Genomic DNA, 18,318 nt, shown 5'->3' on the forward strand with positions numbered 1-18,318 from the left:
AAAACATAAGGAATTTGGTTGACCCTTTTAAATGGGACTTAATGCTTTGGCAACAAAATTTTAGTTTTGGTGGTTTTAGAGGAATGCCGCCCTACTAAAAACATTCGGTTCTATGCAAAAAATTTCACTTACTTGGAACTTAACCATGGGGGAGAAGAAAAGAATTTTCTAATGAATTTATATTTCTTTACTGGTCTATGAATTCTGCTTGTCTGAGTATGGAAGAGAATACACATATGGCTTTATTCACCAAATATTTAGCAATCTTAAAATGACTGGCACCAAAAATTGTGTTGCTTCATGTCTGTTTTTTTCTCTTTCCATAATTTATTTTTAGGTTCCAACCCATGTGCTAATGAAAATGGGGGATGTAGCCATCTTTGCCTCTATAGACCTCAAGGACTCCGCTGTGCCTGCCCTATTGGCTTTGAGCTTATCAGTGACATGAAGACTTGCATTGTTCCAGAAGCTTTCCTCTTGTTTTCTCGGAGAGCAGACATAAGACGCATTTCTTTGGAAACAAACAACAACAATGTGGCAATCCCACTTACTGGTGTGAAAGAAGCTTCTGCTTTAGATTTTGATGTAACAGACAATCGTATTTACTGGACTGATATTTCTCTGAAGGTAAAAGGGGTTAAAGGGAACTAAAGCATGGAAATTATAAAGAATGAGAAAAGTATTTTTCTGTTTAATTTTAGGGTTAGAAATTATAGACAATTTATTTCAACACTCAAATTTTACAATTTTCTATCATCTCTACATCATATTGTCCTATTATTGTTTTCCCTGAGGCAATTGGGACTAAGTGACTTGCCCAGGGTCACACAGCTAGGATGTGTTGTGTCTCAGGCCAGATTTGAACTCAGGTCCTCCTGACTTCTGGGCTGTGTTCTACTATTTTTGGCCAAACAGTTTGATTTATTACTAGTCTCTCTCATGTTTGAGGAAGCTTCTTAGAAGTTGAATGAAGACAATACCTGCTTCTTAGAATGGTGAAGACAGTGATAGAAGAAAGAATTTGGAGAAGAAATGAATTTTTGGGGGGAGGATCCTTTAAGGCCTTTATTGGTGTAGGAATATATAGAGATAGATTGTAAACTAGTTTTATTGGCAAAATTTCAGTTGTTTAATTACAGCTGTGAAAAGGAAAGAAAAGGGGGGAAAATGGCATGCTTCTTTCCACAAATTTTTGGGGAACATCTTCTCTCCTTCAGATTTTTACTACAATATTATTGCTCCTGGCCCTTCACACCTCTTTCCCCCTTGTATACTGATATCTTTTGTTCCAGTGATTCCAATGCATTAGTCTTGGTTAATACTGTTGATGGAGTTCTGAGATTCTTAAGCATGGTAGATGTCAGTCTGTCACTTACAACATGTCCTAGAACAAGAGTAAAGAATGAACATATTACCCTTCTTCATATATATTTTTTTCTGTCTTCTCTTTTTACTATTTCATTTTTTCCTTCTCTTTTGTTTATCATGCTGGCTTGCCAATAGTGCCCAGAGACATTAGGCCATGTGGTACAATGGAAAATATTGGCTGGATCAGGAGTTAGAAATTGTAGATTCAAATTCTAGCTGGGTCACTTAACTATCTAGAATTGTGAGTCTAAAGCTCTTTGGTCCCGAATGTCTTCATTTGTAAAAATGATGTCCATTAAGGGCCCTTTGAGCTTTGAGCCTATGATCCATGTAACCTTTTACTGTTATACTTCAGGGCCAGAGAGATACCTGTGGAAAGAGATCACTACTGGGTCAAAAGAGCGAGATGATCCATGCAGCAATGTGAGATGCAATTATGGCATTTTAGAAAGAACCACTGAAATGGGTTTTGAGATCCAACTCTTGTGCTTAATACATGGATAAGTCACTTAACTCCTTTAGGTTTTACTGTACTTTTCTATAAAAAGAGAAGTTAAATAATTTTTAAGGTGACTTTCAACTTTTAAATCCTCTGATTCTAGGTGGGTTTTTTGTTTCTATAAGTTGAGGTAAATAGTACTTTGAGCCTTTTGATCTAGAGTTTCCCCCAGTACTCCTATGGTTGCTGTATAATTTACCAGCTTTTTCCTTTTTTCTAACTGCTATGAATATTCCACAGTAAGATTCATATTTTTAGTTTTGCTAATTGTATTTCATGTATGTGACTTTCCTCTTTCCTAAGTAAACAGTCCAGCATCTTCATAAATATTCTACCTTAGGCAAAAGTTTAAGGTCTTAGAGAAAATTCTTTTTTGTTCATAGTTGATAAAGAAATAATCTAATAAACAGTTGGGCTAGTAAATTATTTCATGCATTTTTAAAATGCTTAATCAATTGAAATTATTGGTTTTGCAACATGGAATAGAAGGATTTAAACTGATTTGATAAAGTCATCATTTCACCTTCATTCTCATATAGGAAGGGGGGAAAAGTAGGTAGCATCATACAACAGGATCAGAAAATATGTCAGAAATTTGGAGAAACTTTGTTTCTTTGTGCCAGATATTTTTGTCTTCTTTCTTGGGGGTTGTGTAAATTATATTGTATCCTGAGTAGCTTATTACGGTTTTTATTATGTGATGATAGCTTTCATCCCGGAAGGAATTTAAAGCTGCTGTGTACAGGTTGCACCCAAATCAGTTTCAGGTTAAGTGACTCATTAGAGTATCTGTGTAACTAATGCAACTATTTAACTGACGGAATTTGAAGCTTCATTTGAAATAGAAGTCAGGATATATTAGATAAGATAGGATCTATGGAAGGTTACTTTGTTTAAAAATATCAAGGTCATCCTGTCAACCTTCTGGATAACATTTCCAAATGTGTTCAGAGAGCTGAGTCTACATTGTAGCTAACCACAAATTGTAGTCATGTTTCTCTACTTGGTGACCAAACAATATTTTAAAAATAAAGATCATTTACATCAGATGTGTTAGTATGCATTTTGATTCTTGAAGATGCCAAAGGTTTCTTCTTTGATATGACAGTAAATTCTAAAGGTCACTGTTGTATTTTTAGTGTTTGCTAGGTCTGAATAAGAGTCACCTAATATTTCATAATACAGTAGAGATTATAAAATAATATGAAATATTTTCACTATTTATGGTTTTGCTTAAAAAATATCATCTATCATAAATCCTAATTATTCTTCGGGATTGTATTTTGTTTGTAAATCTTAGTGTTATTATTTGTATATTTTAATCTATCTCTGTTTCCATAGACTATCAGCAGAGCATTTATGAATGGCAGTTCACTGGAGCATGTGGTAGAATTTGGCTTGGATTATCCAGAAGGCATGGCTGTAGACTGGCTAGGAAAGAATTTATACTGGGCAGACACTGGAACAAATCGTATTGAAGTATCAAAGTTGGATGGGCAACATCGACAAGTTTTGGTATGGAAGGACCTGGATAGCCCCAGAGCTCTTGCATTAGACCCTGCTGAAGGGTAAGCTTAATTTTACCTTTATAGTTTACACAAGATTGTTTTCTCATGGCACAAGAGGATGGCATTGATAAGCTTTGAATACATTATTTGGGAGGGGATAGAGTCAGATAATTAAGGGCAGATTCTTGCTATTCTGAGTAATATTTAAAAATTTTTTTAATAACTTTTATATACAAAGCATATGCATGGATAATTTTTCAACATTGACCCTTGCAAAAAATTGCAAAAATTTCTTCCCTTCACCCCCTCCCTAAGATGGCAGCTAGTCCCATACATGTTAAATATGTTAAAGTATATGTTAAATACAATATATGTATACATATTTATACAGTTATCTTGTTGCACAAGAAAGATTGGATTTAGAAAGAGAATAAAAATAACCTGAGAAGAAAAAACAAAAATGCAAGTAAACAATAACAGAAAAAGTAGAAATGTTATGTTGTGGTCTATACTCATTTCCCGGTGTTCTTTCTCTGGGTGTAGCTGGTTCTGTTCCTTACAAATCAATTGGAACTGATTTGGTTCATCCCATTGTTGAAGAGAGCCACGTCCATCAGAATTGATCATCATATAGTATTGTTGTTGAAGTGTATAATGATCTAAGTAATATTTGTTAAAGATGTCATATGTCACAACTAATGAAAAGCCTTGTGAAAGGCTTTATTTTAAAATCATTAATTTTATTTGCCTATGATTTAGAATGGATGATAATGAGCTGAGTGTACCTACACATTATGTTAGACATTAATTTAAACAAATTAATAGGGTTAAAAAGTTTAATAGAATGATTATATACCTAAAATGAGTTATTTTAAATAGTTTGGAGTCTACGTGTAAAAATAAAAAAAGTTGTAATAATTTCATATCTTATTAGAAAATTAAGACTTGTACTTCAATGTACAAGATGCCACTTGTACTTCCAAGGAATAAAACTGCATAGAAAAAAACAAAACATGCTCAGTTTTTAGACTTTTGAGTGATTCAGACTGCATTTATTGATTCATATCAGTAAGATTTTACTGTTACCACAAAAACAAAGAAACATACATTACAGTAAATTCCATTAACAAAGTAGTCTTTGGTTCTATAGACTATAATAGTAATTCTCAAAGTAGGGTTCGAGAATCTGTGGGGTCCATGAGATCAAAATTGTTTTCATGATACTAAAATGTTTAAAATTCTAAAGTGGTAAATATTAAGAGAGATAATCCAGATGAAAAAAAAAAAAAAAGTCCTTAGAAGAGAAAAAATTTTAGGAGTGTGAAAGCATCTCAGACCAAAAAGTATGAGAACTGTTGGATTACAGGTATTGTCCTAGGAATGATTTACTAGAATATGTTTTTCTTTTTAAAAAAAAAAAATCATCAGTTGGGCAAACTCAGAATTAGGAATGGAAATTAATTTAATAACATTCACATGTTTAAATAATAGATATCTGCCATATTTGAGATTAAAGTAGATAATTTCATATTACTTAGCTTCTTCCCTGATTAACTGTCTAACCAGGCCATATTCAGAGTCAGCATTCTTGATGATATCATGTAGCATTAAGGTGAAGTTGATATTGCCTTCTAACATTAACTGTCAGACAAATTTAGGATTTATGACCAAGGACACTGGCATGGGTCACTACTAGCAGATATCAGGTTTGTCTCACACACATTTCAAATCCCAAAGGGTGTGCATACAACCATGACTTGAGAAATGCTACCCATGTACAGCCTAAAAAACACTGTGTGGGAAGGTCATGTTTTTAGAAATGGAAAGAATCTTAGTGACTATCTAGTCTGATACTCCCTAATTTTATAGAGGAAGAAACTGAGGTCAAGGAGGTTTAAGTGATTTGCCCAAGGTCTTATGGGTAATAATAAGCATTAGTTGTAGGATCTGAACCTACAACCTCTAATTCCAGGAGAATTCTAGTCTAGGGCCAACTTGTAGTGTTTCTAACTAGTATTGTATTGATTTTACTAAAAGAACATTTTATTAGAGATTAGAATATTTGTATTCTAATTCTGTTAATTATCTATGTGACATTCAAATCACTTAATCTCTATTCCTCAGTTTCCTCATCTATGAAATATCTTACCTATTTGCCTCACAGGGTTAGGAAAGAAAAATAATGGGGAAAATTTTTTGGAGAAAAAATACTTTTAAAAAAGTTATTCTATAATTAAAAGTATAATTTAAATAGTAAGACTTCTAATCAGTTTTCATAAGGGGACAGACACCTGATCTTTTCATATGTAAGTAGCAGGTATCCTTAGAATCTAACAGAAATTGACTGTAAAATGATGGGACATGTTTTCGGAGTCATAAAATATCATACTTGGAGAGGGCCTCAAGAAGTCATATAATATTAAAATGTACACAAACAAGAATGCCTTCCTATAATAAACTTGATCATTAGTCATTCAGGCCTTTACTTGATCTCTGGTGAGGGAAAATCTACTTTTCCAATTGTACTTTTGCATAGCTCTAATTTTCACAGGTTAATTTAGTTACAGTAAGCATAAATCTGCTTTTTTTTTTTTTCCAACTTCATTTCCTTCAACTTTTTCTTTTAGACATTTGAAGAAAGCTGGCATCTCCTCCTTTTGTATTTTCTCTAGGCTAAAAGTCTCCATTTCCTTCAGCTAAGCTTCATAGAACTTGATTTCTAGGACCTTTGCTTCACTATTCTATTCTTGTTTCTCAGCATTATTCTAAGAGGACAGTGCTGAGATTAAGAAATAAAATAATTTTTCTATATTTGGCTCTGCTAGTAGTATTAGTTTCTTGCATGCTAGTGGACAAGATATCTAGAGTAATATTTGTTAATGTAAATTTGGTGACGGAGACACTTGATAAACAGAAACCAGACTAAGATCAGTTTTCTGCTACTATAAGATAGTGTTCTTTTACTACTTTTGTAATCTAGAAGTGAATAATTTATCCAGAATGGGAAAAAAAGATAACATATTTCATTGATGTACCAATGCTGCTCTTAAAGCAACTAATCACTGAATTTTCATTCCATCTTTTCTTAATAACAAAAGTATCAGAATCAGTTCAATTAATAATTTTCTCCTATTAATTCTTTGAGGAGAGCAGAGAGGAAAGAATAGGCTTTAGGCAGGGAGATCCTCTTGCACACTTTTTTTTTTTTTTTTTTTTTATTCATTTTTCCAAATTATCCCCTCCCTCCCTCCACTCCCTCCCCCCGATGGCAGGTAATCCCATACATTTTACATGTGTTACAATATAACCTAGATACAATATATGTGTGTAAATACCATTTTCTTGTTGCACATTAATTATTAGCTTCCGAAGGTATAAGTAACCTGGGTAGATAGACAGTAGTTGCACACTTTTTTATTAGAAGTACAAGAAAAATAACATTTAGAAACGTAAGAAAGATCTGTAGAATATAAAGAAACTAATAAATGCTTTAATTTTTAAAAATTCTTTAATGACTTTGCTGATTTTCTGATGAATATGGCTAGATTTTAACCACTTTTGCTTTGTTTTCATTAGCTTTGCAAATAGAGATTTATTATATACCAAGTGCTATAGTAGGAAGTGTTTGGTAGGGTTCCAGTTCTGAGGCTTTGGATGAAACAAATACTATTGGAAATGTTACAAGAAGAGCTGGCTTCTATTCAAGCATTTAAGAAAACAACATTTAGTTGAAAATGCTATAAATATGAAGCATTTGTTTATAGCCCTAATTTGCCTTTCCCTTTGTGGTCCAATTCAATTATTAAAATTTACATAATTATTTATAAGATATTTCTTTTTATTTACATGATCAAAAATGAAAAATATACAGTGATGGGTATTTTGATTTTAGGTTTATGTATTGGACTGAGTGGGGTGGAAAACCCAAGATAGACAGAGCTGCAATGGATGGAAGTGAACGTACTACATTAGTTCCAAATGTAGGACGGGCAAATGGTTTAACTATTGATTATGCTAAAAGAAGACTCTATTGGACAGACTTGGATACCAACTTAATTGAATCTTCAAATATGCTAGGTAAGGTGTAGTTCCATTCATTCAAATTGAGGCTTTCAAGTGGTGGATTATTATTAAAGTTTTGAGTATAAAGTTAGATTGAGGTGGTTTAAATTTTATTTTTAATTATGAATGTCATATGTATGTGATGTATGTAGATTTACTGAAACATTTTGAACAACCAAGCTTTGTAGCTATATTCTAATCTCCTTAAACTGGGGTAGGAGGAGGGTCTATGCTATCAATTTCTTATCCTAGGTTTTTTCTTGGTCCCATTTACAGTGTTGTTTTTTTTTTTTTTTGTTTTGTTTTGTTTTGTTTTGTTCTGTTTTGTTTTTAATCTCTGTTGTTAGGGTATTTTTTTAAAAAATAGGCATGGGAAGAGTAAATTGGAGAAACCTAAGTATAAAAAGATATACTGTTCCAGAATTATCCTTTGATGATGATAATCATCATGCTAATAATGATAGCAGTGCTTATATAATTCTTAATTCAGAATTGCAGTAGACTTCATAAATATCTCATTTCAAAGGCGGTATTATGAAACATTGTTTCTATAAGAAAGCTGAATACATATGGTTTTTTTTCTCTTTCTGTATGAACTGTTTTAAAGTTAACATTTCAAGTTGTGGTCTCTTACATAAAGGCCAATAATAGTCACTTACATAGGTAAAATGTCACTAACAAAAATCCAATAGGACTGACTGCATTTTTTCATTATAAAGAAATTGTATTGGATTTAAGATTATTTGAAAAGAGTGAATAAAGGACTGGGACTGGTAAATATTTCTCCTGAGAACTTTTTTGTGATTAATTTATTTTCATAGAAGTTGATCTATATTGTATTAGAAGTTGGCATAAAGTAAAAATATTAATCGGAAGTGAATATAGATGAGTTGACTATAGAGATTACACTGTTTTCAAGGTTGTTTCTGAAATAATTATAATAATTATACTTTACTAGCTACAAATATAATTTTTCCACATATTACAAAATGTTTTGTATTGCCAGCAAGACATTTATATGCCCATATTTCATCCCTCTTTTTACCTCTCCACTGCTTTTCTGAAAACAGGTCTGAACCGTGAAGTTATAGCAGATGACTTGCCTCATCCTTTTGGCTTGACTCAGTACCAAGATTACATTTACTGGACAGACTGGAGCCGACGTAGCATTGAACGTGCCAACAAAACCAGTGGCCAAAACCGAACCATCATACAGGGCCATTTGGATTATGTGATGGACATCCTAGTCTTTCACTCTTCTCGGCAGGCAGGATGGAATGAATGTGCTTCCAGCAATGGGCACTGCTCGCATCTCTGTTTGGCTGTGCCAGTTGGTGGTTTTGTATGTGGATGTCCAGCCCACTACTCATTGAATACTGACAACAGGACTTGTAGTGGTAAGGTGTAATTCTCTATGAATAACTTAGAATTTGAGGAAAAAGCAGTTTGGGAACCTTATGCCATTCTTTCTGAAGTCAAAAATGTGACAGACCAAAGATAATTTTACGGGAAAAAGAGTTAATTAAAAAACAACAACAACCAAAAAAAAAAAAAACCCAGCAAATTTTTTCTTAACTGTTTTCTTGGTGATACTAACAATATTTGATGATGTGGCAAAATATTAACTCTTTTCAATTGACAATAATTTTTCTAATTGGCATAAAAAATTTCAATATATATTTAAATAATTAAAATATGTTAAACCCCAAAGTGAAACAAAGTAAATATAATTAGTTTTCATTTTTCTCTTAATGGAAATGAAGAGATATAGATAATATAAAATCAGTAGTCAAATGACATATCTTTCTGTTGAATCATAAAAATAGTCATATTCATAGAATCACCACTTTTATACATTCTCATGCATAGTAACAAGGGGAATAGTGATTAGATGTAGAATTTAAGAAAGAAGCAGATAGTGAATGGGAAAGAATTAGTAGATTTACCAAAGAGAATGGAATCCCAGAAGTATTAGATAAAATTAGTTCTTTGGAAATACTCAATGACAATTGTTTTTTAACCATAAAAAAGTAGACATTTACCCTTTTCTATGGGATATAAAACAGAAAATCCAAAGGAAAAATACATTTTTAATTTTCTTTGTTTATCATTAATTTGACTACTAAGGTAACATCATATTATAGGAATTACCTATGTATTCTGTAGGTAGATGAAGGCTTATCATAGGATTCATGGAATCACAGAAACTCAAGAGTAGGAATAGATTTCAGAGGCCATGTTGTCCAAACCAAACATAAATCAGAATCCCCTCTATAGTGTTCCCAAATAAGTGATTATCTAGCCTTTGTTTGAAGAACTCAGATGAAGAAGAAACTATTGCCTCTTGAAACAACTGATGCCATCTGGATGTCTTAAATCCAAGTTTTTGCCTTAGCAAGCACTTAAGCATGTTTTTTCATTCATTTATTTGTACTGTTTACCCATTTTGATAATTTTGCTCCTTGTGGCCAAAGCCAGTAAGCCTAAGCTTCATCCACTCACTCTCTCCTTTAAGCTTCTCTTTCTGCTCTTTAAGTTAAAATAATTATGGTTCCTTTAATTGATTTTCCTATTAGCAGAATCTTGAGACTCCTTAGTGTTTTAGGTACTATATTCCCATATTCATAGAATTCATAAATATATTCATGTATTCATATGCATCTCTTAATGTAGCCATAAGCATTTATATAGTGCATACCATGTGCCAAGCATTGTGCTAAGTGCTTTATATTTGATTTTCAAACAACTCAATGTTATAGATGCTGGTATTGTTCCCATTTTACATTTGAGGCAACTGAGGTAAACAGGTTAAGAGACTTGCCCACAAAAAAAGTAACTATCTGAGAACAGACTTGATTTCAGGCCTTCCTGACTCCAAGACTATCTTCTGCAGCACCAACTACTACATTAGGTTTTTGGCTGCTATAGAATTTATATTCAGCTTGTAGCCCACTAAAACCTGCAGATGTTTTTAGACAAACTTGTCTAATCATATTTGCTAAAAAGAATAATGGAATTAGAGACGGAGAATCTCAATCATGACTCTTATGTGAGCTTGCATCTTATGTGAAGTTGGGGCAGATTTCCCATTTTTCATCAAAAATCAGCTCATGTTCTATTTTCTTTCATTGTCTCTCCAGCTATTTTCTCTTTTTCAGATGATCTTCCACTTAATCTGCATATATTGCATATGTGCTTAGTTATTTATACATTTTCTCCCCAATGGAATTAAGGCTATTTGGAGACTGGTTTTTGCTTTTCGTTGTATCCCCCAGTATTTAAAACAGTTCCTAGTACAAAATATACTATTATTGCCTATATAGAGCAGTTGTTGAAAGGACCAAGAGACAGTGAGATATATAGAAATGGGAATCATCAGTATAGATAAAATAAATAATGGAAGTCAGTGACATCAAGTTAAAGAAAAGAGGGCTTAAGGAAAAGCTTGGAAATGAAAAAGTATCCCCACTTAATGGGGGTATCCCCTACATGGGTTTCACATGATATAAAGCCTGAAGACTGGGTGAATCATCTAGCAGGAATCTGGAGAGAACATTGTCATGTAAATTTAGATTATCAGAAGATGGATATCTGGACTGCTAAGAGATCAAGAAGAATGGTAATTGAGAAAAGATTATTGGAGTTGGCAACTGAGTGATCTTTGGTAACTTTCAGTTAAATGTTGAAATTGGAAGCTAGATTATTGTGGGGACTGAGGGGAAGATGGAGAGTGAAGAGGTGAGAGCTTTAGAAGGAACATAGATAATTTTCTCTAGTTTAACCACAAAGGGAATAAAGATACAGAACAAAAGCTTGTAAAGATGGTTATATTTTTGAAAACACTGGAAACATGAATGTTTTTGTAGATAGCAGGGAAGAAACTAGTAGGGAAAAAAATAAAGAGGGAAGGAAAGTGGAGGCAATTTGCTAGAGAAATTGAGAAGGGTATATGAGATCAAGGGTGAATGAGGAGAACTTGGGAAGAAGATCCATTTCTTTGAAGTGCGTGAAGGTGGAGACATTAAATGTTTGAGAGATTAGGAATAAGAGTGCTTCTTGGTGAATGGTTTCAGTTTTTTCAGTTAAGGATGAGGTGATGTTTTCAGCTTAGTGAGTGGAAGAAAAGGGTACCATAGGAGATTTGAGGATTTGAAATAACTGCTGTGGAAAGTGGGGTAGCATCAATTATAGCAGCACAATATTTGTCTTGTTGTAGTGTGGTCCTAGTTGAAAGCATTCCAGTTGTTGCCCCTAAAGACTAGGATGCTTCTCCTGAGGTTCACAGAATATTTAATGGTCTTATCTGTCACTATCTCTTGAGTGTTTCTTCATTTAAAGACCTTCATTTCAAAATACTTAGAATTATACAGTCTCAGGGATATGTGGACCTTTTATTTCACTTAGGCTTCTTTACCGTGACTTCCTAAGAAAGTAGTACTATTGGTAGAAATATTTCATATTTTTCAAGAACTTCTAAAAAGGAAATGAAGAAATTTGTCATTTGCTACAATCTAGCCATTGATATTGCCTGCATAACATATGATTTTTAATCATCTCCAAAAGAAATTGTCTGTACTAAAAACCAAATAAAGTAAAAGCTGACTTCATTAGCTAATGAATTCTATGAATATTCAGATAAACTAAAGGTGTATAGAAATTAAGGGAAAAAGCAGTGCAGTTAAATCAAATAAACAATTATTTCTGTGTTCTTAAGAGAACATTTGGGGGGCAGCTAAGTGGCACAGTGGATAGAGCACCAGCCCTGACTGAATTCAGGAGGACCCGAGTTCAAATGTGGTCTCAGACACTTAACTCTTCCTAGCTGTGTGACCCTGGGCAAGTCACTTAACCCCAGCCTCGGGGGGGGGGGGGGGGGGAAGAACATTCACTTTGTACCTAGAGTTCAGGTGATATTTGTATGATTATTTCAATATAATTCAAAGAAATATTTTTAAAAGTACTGCTTTGTACTGGTACTGGGGCTATAGAGATGAAAAGCAACTTCTTCTCAAAGCACAGTCTAATAGAGAGGGGAAAAGACTTGTACAAGTAAACATTATATGGATCTGAATATAAGAGAAAACTGACTTCAGTGTCAGATACATTTGAATGCCTTTGGGAAGCCAGAGAAAGACAAAGACAGAAGAGTTAGGAAAAAAAGATGATATCCTGAAGAAGGATTTCATGCTGTTTCACCATAGCCTAGATTTTTCTGAGAAGGGCAGAGTGAAAGATACCTCTGCTCTTCCAAGGAATAAACACTCAAAATAATTAAGCATTGTATCAGACATTGAGTTTTTTGGGGAAAAGGAATGAGAAGGAAGGGAAAATATTAGACCTTTTTAGAGGAGAATACAGTTATTCAATTTTCATGGTTTTGTTGTTGTTGTAAGTATTTTTTTTTTTGAGGACATAGAGTAAATGACTTGTCTAAGTTTGTGGCAGAACCAGGAGTAGAACTTAAGCCTCATGACTCTGTTTGATCATCTCAACACTTTTGATTATATATTGATATACCCCTATCCACTTAAAATGATTCTGGCTCTCATAAAGAAGTATAAAATTTGTAACTTTTTTTTCTGAGGTTTTTGTGGGCCTGCTTAAGTCTTGATTACACTAAGCATTTTTGAATAAGTTCATACTTTGTCCTGTGCCTCAACTTCTGCTTCCCTTCCTAGTACACACATAGTGGAAGAAAACCCAGATTCACAATATCACTTCCTTATTCCCTCTTCCCCTTCCACATCCTGGAATTGACCAAAATTTATATGATATAACATTCCTAATAGTATTCACATTGGCCTGATTCTTCCAGTGGAATATTATAGAGTTCTTTTTTTTTTTTTTCCCTTTCTTTAAGCTCCTACCACTTTCCTGCTCTTCAGTCAGAAGAATGCCATCAACCGCATGGTAATAGATGAACAACAGAGTCCTGATATTATCCTCCCTATACACAGTCTACGGAATGTTCGAGCCATTGACTATGACCCTTTGGACAAACAACTTTATTGGATTGACTCACGACAAAATATGATTCGAAAGGCACAAGAAGATGGTAGCCAGGTAATTGAAGAACTTGGCTCAAACTTTAAAGACTTCTAGAAGAGTTTCCCTCTTTAACTAGACCCAATTACTGTCCTTGCCATCTTGTGCATTATGGGCCCCTTTTATTCTCTTTTCTTGCTACCTTTTCCTACCCTCATATGTGTTCAAAGATAGACATATATATGTATTCATTTCTTTTAAGTGTTTATTTCTTTTCTTGATCCAGAGGGCAAAAAAGCTTTCCAACTAAAACTAATAAAAGTAGAAGTATTTAATAGATAGTGCTGCAATCTTTTAAGTTTTTAGTATATGTTTGTGATTACAGTAATATGGTAAGATGTGATAAAAAGTCATGGCATGCTTATACAAACCATTGCTTTATCTATACTAAACACGGACCATTAATACTAACTGACTTTGTGGAGCTTAAGTAACTATATTTATTATCTGTTAACTTAGTCATAGCTCTGACTGAGAGAAAGTTGGGTAAAGTCCTTAAAAAAATCAGAAAGTGGACTGTGTTTAGGGATGAATAAATTAGGGCTGAGATCATTGAAGCATTTTTTTTTTCAAAGCCTTAGGTGTTTTGGGAAAGGACTAATAGAGTAATAACTAGTGATCAAAACTGTAGCAGTGTTATATCCCCTCACATGGTTGTACTTCTATAGATATATATTTAGAGAAATCAGTCCTGTGAAATAGCAAGCTAGCCCACTGGCATGGACTGAAGTAAGATTCATCTACTCCCCAAACTCTGTATTGCTCAGTTTTATAAATACTGCTGTTTTGTGACACTGAATTTTGTATAAATGAATTTGATTTCCTGGGCTAAGGCTAACTGACAAATGACAGCCTAGCATTTAGAGAATAGTTCTTCCCAAGCTATGACGTTAAGGGCAAATAATACCATTATTAATATATTCTCAACTCTCTATTGTACCTTACAGGGAATGTCTTGGATTGGGCAACTTAGTATTACATATTGATCATTGAGAGAATTAGTTCATTCTTGTGGTCAGCCATTCCTATAGGTTAATAGTTAACTAGATGAAGCTGCCCCAGGATTGTCTAATTTTCAACCTAATATCATTTGTGTAAAAGTCTTTTGCCCTTCTTTTCTAAAGGGTCTTACTGTGGTTGTGAGCTCAGTTCCAAATCAGAATGTGGAGATGCAGCCCTATGACCTCAGCATTGACATTTATAGCCGCTACATCTATTGGACTTGTGAGGCCACTAATGTTATTAATGTAACAAGGCTGGATGGAAGACCTGTTGGAGTGGTTCTCAAAGGAGAGCAAGACCGACCTCGAGCCATCATGGTAAACCCAGAGAAAGGGTACGTTATGTAAAAAGCATATTAGAAATTCAGTGGGAATATTTTCATTGTGGATAGAGTGAAGAGAGTATGAGAGTTTTGAAGTAAGCAAATTGTAAAAGGATATATACTTAATTATAGGTACTAAAACTTGGTAATTGAAGCAAAAAGTAATCCTTCTAACTATCACCCTTTTGTGTGTGTGCACACGTGGGTGCTTGTGTGTGGGGGGGTTATATGATCACAAAAGTTAATTATGTGTATTAAAGTTTGATCTTAATGCCATAGAATGATAATTCAGAATCTCTTCAGAATTTGTGATGTTCAGACAGAAACTAGATAAAAGTTAACTTTGATTTATGAAAAATAAGTTTGCAAAGCAAAAGAAACTTGCAAACACAAAAATAATGCTTTAAACTACTTATTTAAAAGAATATATTTTTTTTTTAAATTCTGGCCCTAATTTTGTTTCTGTGAAAAGATCTTGTTTATGTCTTTTCTTGAACCTTCCTTCTACTTTTTGACAAATAAGTATAGTTAAAGGAAAAAAATCTACATAATATGTACAAAATTGTATACTTCTGTAGCTTATATTCATTCCCTCTGTCAGTAGGCAGGTAATGCACATCATCAGAAGTCTTTTGGAAATGTGGTTGATTATTTCATTGATCAAAAGGCTTAAGTTTTTCACAGATATTTCTTTTAATCTCACTGTCCTTAAATAAATTATTTTCCTGATTCTCACTTCACTCTTTATCAATTCACTGCTTAGGATTCTCTGAAAACCTGCATCATTTCTTAGAGAACAATAATATTCCAATACATTTATATACCACAGTTTTGTTCAGTGATTCTTCTGTTGTTTTTGTGGCACACTAACGTATTCTCTTAGATTCTCATTGTTTTCTTCTCTTTTTCCCATCTCCCATAATCCCTTTTTCAAGATCAAGATATTTATTTTGTTTGTAACTGTTTCCTTCTTTATCTTCCCTCAACTACTCCCTCATTTTCATGTATTTTCCTGATGAGTATGATGTATTTCTATATCAAATTGAATGTTTATATGGATGTTTAGTCCTCCTTTTCAGATAGGAATGCAGTTCATCTTCTTCCTAATTTGTATATTCTCTTTGTTATGTACACTTTGCTATTCTGAGGATAGCAAGCTTTTATCTCATTCTTCCTCTTTTCCATACAGGTGAATTCTTTTCATTCTTCCTTTTCTTTTTCCTCTTTAAATTCTCAGATCAGAACCAGTCTACCACCCTCATTACCTCTATTTTTTAAAAAGTTAACTTAATCTTGCTCTTTGAAGATGTTAAGGTCCTGAAGGGACATTTTTCCCTTTTCCTTCTATTAGAATGTTGTCACTACATCATCATATTGTTCTTTCCAAATACTCAAATAAATGTACCTTTTTAGGTTTCTTTTTATTCTAGTATTTCTACTTTAGAGTTCTACTCACTTTTGGTCTTTTCATCAGAAATGCTTGCAAGTCTTCTGTTTCATTAGAGTACTCCTCCCCTCCTCTCAAACAGTATTATATTCAGCTTTGTAGGATAATGTATTGTTCATTTTAAGTCTACTTCTTTTGCCATCAGAAATATTTTATTTAAAGATCCCTTATTGTTTAGCCAGGTCATCTGTAATTTTGCTTGGAATCCATTGGTACCTAAACTGCTTATAGTATTGTTTTTCTTTGATGTGAAAAGTCTGGATTTTGGGCTGTAACATACCTGAGAATTTGGGATTTTTTTGTTTCTTTTAGGAGGTGATTAGTGAATTATTTTCTGTCTTAGTGCCCTCTAATTAATAGATCTGGGCAATTTTCGTTCACAATTTTTTTCAAATATCTTGTCTAAGTTGTTTGAAAAATTATGATTTTAGGAGATTTTAGTGATTCGTAAGTTACCTCTCTTTGATCTCATTCCCATATCAGTTATTTTTGATATCAGATTTATTTTTTTATTTTTTATTTTTTAATCTTTTGACTTGATTTTAATATTTCCTTCTGATCTATGAAGTTTTTAATTTTAGTTTGATTTAGTTTTCAGGGGTTTTCTTTTAAAAATAAAGAAGGCTACTTATTTTCATTGGGTTTTTTGTTTGTTTTCTTCTAGAGCTTTTATTTCTTCCACATACGCATGATTTTGGAGAATCAGGTTTTCCTTTGAAGCTCTTCGTATAGTTATTAAGGAGTTTACCAGATGCTTTGGATAGTTGTTTCTATACCTAAAACATCTAGCAAGTTAATTATAAATCTGATCTATTTACTAAAGCAGAGCTCTTAAGGCCATCTACTAGTCTATAGTTTTGTTATCCTAATTTGTTGAGCCTATGAAAATAGTAAAAATTCATTTCTATCTTTAAAAAAAAAAAAAAGTATTAACTCACATTAGTGAGGTTTTGGTTATATTTGTATCAATATAATTTTTTATTTTTATGACTTTTTTCCATTTTTTCCCTTTAGGTATATGTACTTTACCAATCTTCAAGAAAGATCTCCCAAAATTGAGAGGGCTGCTTTGGATGGAACAGAAAGAGAGGTCCTTTTTTTCAGTGGCTTAAGTAAACCTATAGCTTTAGCTCTTGACAGCCGCTTGGGCAAACTGTTTTGGGCAGATTCAGATCTCCGGCGAATTGAAAGTAGTGATCTCTCAGGTACCCAAGAATAGTATTTCTGAATGATTTAATCTGGGGAGTCTCACTTTCTTCACACCTCCTTTCTTTTTTTTTTTTTTTTTCTTAATTCTGATTTGAAATGTTAGAAACCTTTAAAGCAAGCTTTGCCCAGCTTAATTAAACAACACGCAAATAAATAATAAATTAAACATAATCCTTTGCACATAGTAAGTGCTTGATAAATTTTTTATTCATTCAGAATAATTATGTACAATTTTTTTTATTGGTCTCTTCTGGCATGCTTCCAGTGATATCAGAATTAATCAATAACAACCACATAGTATTTTGTACATGCAAAATTCATTGTTATTGCTATTGTCATTATGTTTGTCAGTTTTGGCCAACGTTGTATAATATTCATTCTTTCATTTCCTGAAAGCCAGATATTTGTTGCTAGGATGAATCAATTTAGTTTTTCTTTGCCTGATCATTTTTTAGTATCTCTTTTTAGCTTATTGTAGATTTGTTGCTTTTTACCTAGAGAATGGAATTCATTGATTCCAGCAACTTTTTCTTCATTGTGGCTTTGATATCCTTGAATATGGGGGGGAAAGTCCTTACCCAGAGATCTTCCAGCAAAAAAGCATGGAATTTAGAAACAAGTGATGTGATGGTACATTTAAGAGAACCCTTGATAGTCAATTAAAAACTAATCAAAACAGTTAACAATTTTAAAGTTGTAGTATTTAAATCAAACTCACAAATGACCAGTATTTCTTTATATTACCAACAAAAACCAGCAGCTAGAGCTAGAGAAATTCCATTAAAAATAATAGAAGGCAATATAAAATAATTAGGACCTATCAAAACATATCTAGGAATTGTATAAACACAATTAC

General features: G+C 33.1%; 1 protein-coding gene across 2 annotated transcripts in view; it reads left to right on the forward strand.

Moving 5' to 3' along the window:
• LRP6 (LDL receptor related protein 6) overlaps positions 1 to 18,318 on the forward strand; it is a 125,273-nt gene that overhangs the window by 82,852 nt on the left and 24,103 nt on the right. For both annotated transcript variants that reach the window (XM_074269163.1, XM_074269162.1), the window contains exons 9-15: positions 338 to 627; positions 3,209 to 3,435; positions 7,268 to 7,452; positions 8,508 to 8,834; positions 13,298 to 13,500; positions 14,607 to 14,818; positions 17,268 to 17,458. In XM_074269163.1, coding sequence (XP_074125264.1) covers positions 338 to 627; positions 3,209 to 3,435; positions 7,268 to 7,452; positions 8,508 to 8,834; positions 13,298 to 13,500; positions 14,607 to 14,818; positions 17,268 to 17,458 — 1,635 coding nt within the window. The remainder of the gene's footprint in view (positions 1 to 337; positions 628 to 3,208; positions 3,436 to 7,267; positions 7,453 to 8,507; positions 8,835 to 13,297; positions 13,501 to 14,606; positions 14,819 to 17,267; positions 17,459 to 18,318) is intronic.

The sequence above is a fragment of the Sminthopsis crassicaudata genome, chromosome 5 (genome assembly GCF_048593235.1).
Source record: "Sminthopsis crassicaudata isolate SCR6 chromosome 5, ASM4859323v1, whole genome shotgun sequence".
Lineage (NCBI taxonomy): Eukaryota > Metazoa > Chordata > Mammalia > Dasyuromorphia > Dasyuridae > Sminthopsis > Sminthopsis crassicaudata.